The sequence below is a fragment of the Eurytemora carolleeae genome, unplaced genomic scaffold, assembly GCF_000591075.1.
Source record: "Eurytemora carolleeae unplaced genomic scaffold, Eaff_2.0 scaffold18, whole genome shotgun sequence".
Taxonomy (NCBI): domain Eukaryota; kingdom Metazoa; phylum Arthropoda; class Copepoda; order Calanoida; family Temoridae; genus Eurytemora; species Eurytemora carolleeae.
Window position 1 is genome coordinate 215,547 of NW_019396537.1, and position 8,085 is coordinate 223,631.

At 30.7% G+C, this 8,085-nt stretch overlaps 1 protein-coding gene across 6 annotated transcripts; it reads left to right on the forward strand.

Moving 5' to 3' along the window:
• On the forward strand, positions 1–6,488 carry LOC111705084 (chlorocatechol 1,2-dioxygenase). 6 transcript variants are annotated; one of them, XM_023477520.1, is made up of 9 exons: positions 1–182; positions 1,503–1,573; positions 2,479–2,532; positions 2,645–2,686; positions 2,889–2,999; positions 3,664–3,690; positions 4,329–4,411; positions 5,332–5,406; positions 6,337–6,488. In XM_023477520.1, the coding sequence occupies exons 2-9, from the start codon at positions 1,516–1,518 to the stop codon at positions 6,394–6,396; spliced, it is 510 nt and encodes a 169-aa protein (XP_023333288.1). In that variant the 5' UTR covers positions 1–182; positions 1,503–1,515; the 3' UTR covers positions 6,397–6,488. The 6 variants fall into 6 exon arrangements, with proteins under 6 accessions (XP_023333288.1, XP_023333293.1, XP_023333292.1 ...); XM_023477522.1 differs by having other exon boundaries at positions 72–182; positions 2,889–2,969; XM_023477521.1 differs by having other exon boundaries at positions 78–182; positions 2,889–2,941; positions 3,633–3,690.
• Positions 6,489–8,085: the final 1,597 nt, after the last annotated feature.

Genomic DNA, 8,085 nt, shown 5'->3' on the forward strand with positions numbered 1-8,085 from the left:
TTGATATTTCAAACTTAGATTATTTTATCTACCAGAATTCATAGTTTGAAATATTTAAGGTCTAGACATTGGGATGCATGAGTCAGGGATAAGAAAATCCTAATTGTGTGTTTTCGTGGATAATCTCTTTAATTCTAGTTAGGCCTGGTTGAATGTCATGCTTGACTTGCATTTAAGAATAGGTGAGTTTATGCCTAGATTTTCAGGCAGTAGCTCTTATTTCAGGCAGTTGCTTATATTTCAGGCAGTAGTTTATATTTAAGGCCCAAGACAGGCCTCACTTGGTGAAACTCTTTTATATAGGCAGGTTTAAAAAGTTGCAACTATTTTTGATACCGGACCTGTACATTCTGAATCTATAAAGCACTTGTTTTTAGCTTTAATTTGGAATTTTCAACGATTTTTGTGTGATAGCTTGCAACCTTTGAATCCCTGTGAACTCATGCTAAATTATTTTTGTTCCTACTTTTTCATTTAAAACGCATCCAAGGGCAAACAATACGAAAAAATCACGTTTTATTGGACAAAATGTGATCAAAAATGACAGCTTGCATTTGAGTTGAACTGTTATAAATGAGTGCATAAACATTGAACAGTTTAATATTTGGTTCACAATTATATTACAGCAAGTAGATTATTAAGTATAATAGGCGGCAATGAGATTTTTAAAACATTATGCATGAGGTCTGTGGTGTCAAATGTGACACAGTTTAAAGTGTTCAACTTGTTTTTGTTTAAGATTTAGTCTTAGAAAACACAAGCTAAATCCGGCGTTGCCCGTGGAATTTTAAAAACCCTAGAAAAAAATATTTAAAAAAATAGTAGAATATATATGTTATATATATATATATATACATATATATACATATAAAAATATTTTTGAAGGGAACCCATCGGTATCCTTGAGGTAACACAGACTAAAAATAGATTTTTTTAAAAGTGTTTTTAAATTTCTTCGGGCAACGCCGGGCACTTCAGCTAGTAGATAAATTGTAACAGTGTATAAAGAAAATAGAGATTTAAAGATCTGCACTATTTTTACTGATAACTTAAGCACTTTAGTCTATTTTATAACCATTACTTTATAAAAACTTGAATTTTGGAGCATTAAAAAACTGTTTTCGAATGAGGTTTTTTTATGTCGTAATTATATTTTCAAATTATAACGAAAGGGATCACTCCAGTTTAAAGGTTGCTTGATCCATGCCGGTACATTACGCACTGTAGTGTATATGCATTCCGTTGTACTGTCCAGTCAGGCTACTCAGTGTAGAGTCGACCCAGCACGTTTTATGCAACAAATGTAGCCAGGATGGTTCATTCGGCGTTTTGTTCCAGTTTTTCGTCTTAAGTTTATTTTTCAACAAAAAAGCACCCAAAAGAACTGAGCATATTCATACACATTCTCTATATGCATTATCTAATCTTTACAAAAGCAGCCTTTCTCTATTAGATTTATTATCATGTACAACTAACAGTAGCCTTGACAATAATGTTTTCAGATTTCATGACAATATGTTGTCTCGGATATTTTATTGGAAGCTGTTGATTTCACAGTTTTTACTGTTTACAGGTTTTAAACTTTTTAAACCACAAAACTTTGAAAACATGTTTTTCTTCAGTAAAGAAATCGAAACCTTTAAGTTTGACGCAAATTATATAAATTTTGAGAAAGAAAATATGATTATTGTTTATCATAATATAGCTAGCGCACATATTTTTCAACAATAATTAACGGGTATTGTTGTGAACCAGACACACCACTTTTTAAATAGGAAGTCACTTGAAATAACTTTTACAGTTCCTTTAAGTTCATTTGAATTCCCGGTCATTCCCGGTCATTCCCGGTCATTTTTGGTCATTTCGGCTATTTTCGGTTATATTCGTTCTTGTTCGTTCATTTTCGGTAATTTTCGGTAATTTTCGATCATTTTCGGTCATTTTCGGCCGTTTTTGGTGATTTAGATTAATTTAAGTTTACTATTATATTATTCAATATTTTTCAATATTGAGAGTAATTACCCTGCACTCACAGTTTCTTATTTCTTTATGTTTGATATTTCTTTCTCAGTTTTTGAAGCTTTGTCTAAACATTTTTTTTTGCTTTCAATATATTAAATATTTCTGTTTGAGGTTGCGCACGGTTTTAAGCTTTTCTAATCTGTGCCTCCATTCTTTTTCTTTTAAAATATTAAATATTACTGTTTGAAGTTACGGACTAAGCAACGGTTAGAAGCTTTTCTAAACTTTGGTTTCTTGATAATAAAATGTTAAAATTTGCATAATAAGCTGAGTCACTCTTGATGCGCTCCAATGTACGGTAAATGTCGTCTCCTAAGATAGACAGATAAAAACTTCATATGCAGTCACTGATTATAAAGGCTCGAGAGTGACGTCATATGAGGTTTTTATCTATCTATCGTGGAGCGCACCGAGGATAACCAACCTTGATATACAACCTTGAATTGTCCTAATCAGATGCAGCAAGAGTCAACAGGAAGCAATGTACACCAACTCAGAATGATGTTGAAGGAATAAGAACTTTTTAACTTCAATCGTTTTCTCCAGAAAAAAATGCTAAACAACCAAATTGTTTACAATGATTTCCCAAAAAAACATAAATAAAAAGTTGATTTTATGTCAGGCCCATTTTTTGTAGAAAATGCTCCAACAGAAACAGCTATAGGAAACAAAGCAAACATAATTATATGTAAATTTAAAATAAAAAAGTTGGATTTTTGTCCATATTTTAAACCGAAACCTTATAATTTACGATTACAGTGAAAAATCTTTAAAATCTCTATTTTTAGTTCAATTTTCATTCCGCTGAATATTACAAAACAATTTTATTTCATGGTTTTGTATTATTCACTTTGTTTTATTTTAAGCCCCGGAGGCTCAGTTAAGGGATGCAACGGAGGCTGTTAAAATCTTTGGCCAGGTGCAGAGCTGTGAGAATGAAACTTTTGGTAACCGTCCAAAAAAAATTCGGAAAAAAGGAATTTAAACCTCGGGACTTTATTTCCGGTGACATTTTGTCCTAGGACTTCAGAAAATACGGATTTTTTAAAAACATTTTTACTGCCGAGACAATTTCTTGTGAAGGCTTAAAAAAGATCTTGAATGTTTAGAAAATGACCCAAAAATGACGCCCATTTATTCCTAGACCTGGAGTACATGAAGGCAATGGCATCATTTTCAAAAACTATCGTTTTAAGCTTCGTTTTGGATTTTTCACCACTGACTAACATTCTTTTTAAGAAAAAACGAATTGTTAAAACTAAGGAAGTTTTAGCTTTTAGCTTTTGAAAAAACGAAAGGAAAGATATTGGTTTAATACAAAAACTATCGTTTTTTTATTTATTTTTATTTCGAAGTGAGGTTTTTGAATGATTTTTCCGTTTTTATCTCAAAAAGATCGTTCATTCCAAAACTATCGTTTTTGTTTCACAATAATTGTTTTTTCTTTTGTTAAACGATCGTTTCGTTTTTTCTTCTTCACAAACTATCATATCTTTTTATGTCTTTCAAAACTATCGTTTCGTATTTTTTCATAGTTAACGAAACAAAAGTTTTTCAAAAAACTTCAAAACTGCCCTTCCCTAAGTACATGTATAAATCAAATTATCAAGGTATTAGATAAAGCTTGCAATCCTATTGAAGGAGCTACAGTAGATATCTGGTATGCAGGTACAGCCAGGACCTAATATGGCCTAACATGACCCAGTATGACCTAGCATGACCTAACATGACCTAACATGACCTAACCTGACCAAACATGACCCAACATGACCTAACATGACCTAACATGACCTAACATGACCTAACATGACCCAACATGACCCAACATAACTTAACATAACCTAACATGACCAAACATGAACTGAAATGACCAAACATGACCCAACATGACCTAACATGACCTAACATGACCTAAAATGACCCAACATGAATTAACATGACCTAACATGACCAAACATGAACTGAAATGACCTAAAAAGAATTGAAAAAGACCTGAAACAGCCTAAAAAGAACTGAAAAAGACCTTAAATGCCCTAATATGAACTGAAAATGACCTGAATCGACCTGAAATGAACTAAAAAAGACCTGAAATGACCTAAAATGAATTGAAAAAGACCTGAAATGACCTAAAATCAACTAAAACAGACCTGAAATAACCTAAAATCAACTAAAACAGACCTGAAATGACCTAAACTGAATTACAAAAGACCTGAAACGACCTAAAATTAACTAAAAAAGACCTGAAACGACCAAAAATTAACTATAAACGACCTGCATAACCTATTCTGATTTAAACTTGTCTGCAGGTAAAGATAAAAGTGGAAATAAAGTTGCCTACACCTTCCCTCCTAACTATCTCTGGTTTAGAGGACAAACTCAATCTAAGAAGGTAAAAGAAATAGGAGAATATCTAGTACAAGAGAATTGAAAGGGTAAACCACAAATAATACAACTTTAGCGACGACTGTTCGAAATTTAAACTATATGTTTCCATATATATAAGGTTCTCTGCAACCGTAAACTATATGTTTCCATATATATAAGGTTCTCTGCAACTGTAAACTGGTTTTTTTCTTTGTCAAATCATTTAATAATTCATTAAACAACAATTTAGGAATGATAAATAAAAGAATAAATGAAAGTATGATGATTAAAACCTTAGATTATTTTATCTAATAGAATTTATTGTTTGAAATATCTAAGGTCTTTGACTTCAAAGATGTAGGGATTAGAAATCAGAGTTTGTGCCAAAGACTCAATTCCTTTCAAATCAAAAATTGTCTTTTACTAAATGTTCTAAAAATTTATTTTTACATTAAAAAAAATCAAATTTCATATTTTGTTTACTGTATTTTACTATTTAATGATTGACCATTTCACATATACTCGATGCCTTTCACTTTACAAAACGATGATTTTTCGTTTAAACTATAACTTAAATGATATTTTCTATTCACCTTATTCACTTTACAAAGTTTGTTTAACAGCTTTAAATAATTTAGAAATTGAAATGGATAGTCTAGGGAACATACACTATTAATGTACTCTACTGCATATAATTTGTGAACATTTACATAAAATAAACATTTTGAATTCCTTTTCAGACTAAAAAGAATTCATACCGAATAATAGTTTCTAATTTCCTTTAATCTCTGTTCTGTGGTAATAGCTAAACTATTTTGAGGGAATCCAAAAGCTAAAATATTCTATTTTTAAATTCAATTTTTTATTCCACGGTCAACGCAGGACACTTGAGCAAGCATTAGATAGGAATGGTTCATATAAAATAATGCATAGATGGATTGTTAGGAAGGTGTTTATGAATTCCAAGCAACATTTCCTGGTGTTTACGATGCTAGACCTATAGTGCATTATCATATCAAGGTAAGAGCAAATATTAATTCATTTTCTAAAAATGTGGAACTAACTTTATTTGCTCTATTAACGCCAAATTTTAAATCATAATTTAATGAATGGTTACCTGACTTCTGCTCGGCTTGTCTTCTATTTCATAAAACCAGTTTTTTTATGCTTTTTCAAGGGAGGGGGTATAGGGCAGCCATGAGCCCTCCAAAATGGTCTCCAATATTTAAATTACCTGGCGCTACCCCTAAACGTTAGAATAGATATTATAAAAGTAATAAGTAACAGTTTTCAAAAAAATGTTGAATTTTAAAATAGTTATGCAGTATTTTCTTAAATATCCAAAAAACATTGCATAACTTTTTAAATATTAATATAATATTAAAATATTAAACATCTTTTCTAAAAATGTTATACATTACTTAATATATATTCTTAAGGTTTAACCAAGGTACTAATGCAAGGAAAGTTATTTCAGAGGTGTACGCATCTTTTGTACTGCAGTGCACTGTCTTTGGGCGGAAAAGTAAACACAAGACGGATGTCACAGCCTGACACTAAAAGAATCTATGAAATATTTTGGTCATAGGAAACTATTATGTGAATTTTCAAAATTATCAAAATTAAATGCTTTTAACCTCCTAGTCCTCGGATACTAAACAAACACTGATGCATCTATTCTTGTTTACAAAGTCCACCCTGAGAGAACTGGCTACACAATGTACGCAGAGTATACGCGACCGCTATCAACTTTCCTTGAATTAGTACCTTGGGGATAAAGGCGTCCATGCAACAATCCCTCCCTAATTGTGGTTTTCTATGAAATGTATCATATAAAGACTTGAATAGTACTGTTGTAAATCAGACCTGACCCTCTTTAAATTGAGGGTCTCTTGACGTTACCATGACAATTACTTTGATAAAATATAATTTTGCATTTCCAATATTCAGAGCGTACTCTCAGAAAGTGTTTCAACTACAGGGTGTCCCACGAAAAATGACATTGGATGAAAAGTTTCTTCTATATACTGTTTAAGATATTAAAGACTTTTTGCAGTTCATTTCGTTAAAAACCTTTTACTTTGAAATAAATTTATATATAGCTTTGCAACCCGATTGTGGAAGCCTTTAAACAGAATTCCTAGTTAAAAAATTGTACGACATCTGGTTGCAAAGATATGTGGATTAGAGAGTTTGTGGGAAAGACTCAATTAGTCCTTTGAAATTTTACCATTTATGATTTTACACTTTATGTATGTATTTTCTTTTCCTTTTATGTCTTTCATATTCCTTTTATGTCTTTACTTTTCCTATTTTTTTCTTTCCTTTTCCTTTTATGTCTTTAGTATTCCTTTTAATCCTTTCCTTTTCCTATTTTTTTCTTTCTTTTTCCTTCTATGTCTTTTCTTCTCCTAATATGTTTTTTCTTTTCTTTATATTACTTTCCTTTTCCTTTTTATTTCCTTGTATTTCTTTACTAGACCTTTTATGTCTTTTCTGTTCCTATTATTTCTTTACTTTTCCTTTTATGTCCTTTTCCTTATATGTCTTTACTTTTCCCTAATAGGTCTTTCCTTTACCTTATATTACTTTCCTTTTCCTTATATTACTTTCCTTTACCTCATACTTCTTTCCTTTTCCTATTAGGTATGGAAATAAAATCTTTAGGCACCCTAACAAGTTTTAAAACAAGTCTTGAAAAAAGTTTTCTTAAAGAATATAGTAATTTTCGTTGGATAGTTTTCTAGTCTTAAGTACTGTGTACTTTACTTTTCTATTGTACAGTGTACTATACTGCATGTACTGTGTTGTACAGTGTTCTTCACTGTACTGTTCTTTTCTGCAATTCACTGTAATGTTATTTAATATACAGAAATGTACTGTACTGGTCTATTGTACAGTGTACTATACTCTATTTACAGTGTAGTTTACAGTATTGCAAAATGTATTATACTGTGTTGAACAGTGCACTGTACTGTATAGTTTACTTTACGTATTTCACAGTGTTCGAAACTGTATTGTACAGTGTACTATATGTACTGTTTTGCAAAGTGTTCTATACTGTATTGTACAGTATACTATACTGTATTGTACAGTGTACTATACTGTATTGTACAATGTGCTATATGGTAATCTACAGTGTACTATACTGTATTGTACAATGTACTATACGGTAATGCATTTTTTACTATGTTGTATTTTACAGTGTACTATTCTGTATTGTATAGTATACTATACTGTTTTGTAGAGTGTACTTTACTGTATTATACAGTGTACTATATGTACTGTATTGTACAGTGTAATATGCTGTATTGTGCAGTGTACTATACTGTATTGTACAGTGAGGGCTACTATCTTTAAAAATGACAAAGTTAGAAAGAAAAAAACATTTTGTTTTTTTAAGAGAAATTTTCAAAATTTAATTAGTATAACAGTTCACTTTCTAAAAATGCTTTAGACCATACTGATAAAAAAGGAAACAAAATTTAGCATTAAGCTTTATTCATGAAGAAACAATTATATTTTCATTCTTTTTATTTTTGTCAATCCATAAATTCTTATTTCAAAGATCTCCTGAATTTTAAATTCCAAAATTACTCTTACGTATGATACATGCAAAAAACAAAGTAAAATATAAACATGTATATATATGTACACAGGGTGAGTAAAAAAAAAGTGTGATTTGTGCAAAATTGTACC

Coding starts and splice junctions, on each gene's coding strand:
- LOC111705084 (XM_023477520.1), top strand. CDS start 1,516: ATGTTGTCTCGGATATTTTATTGGAAGCTGTTGATTTCACAGTTTTTA. Junction 1,574..2,478: donor ACAGTTTTTACTGTTTACAG/GTTTTAAACTTT, acceptor TGTCCTAATCAG/ATGCAGCAAGAGTCAACAGG. Junction 4,412..5,331: donor GACAAACTCAATCTAAGAAG/GTAAAAGAAATA, acceptor ATGGATTGTTAG/GAAGGTGTTTATGAATTCCA.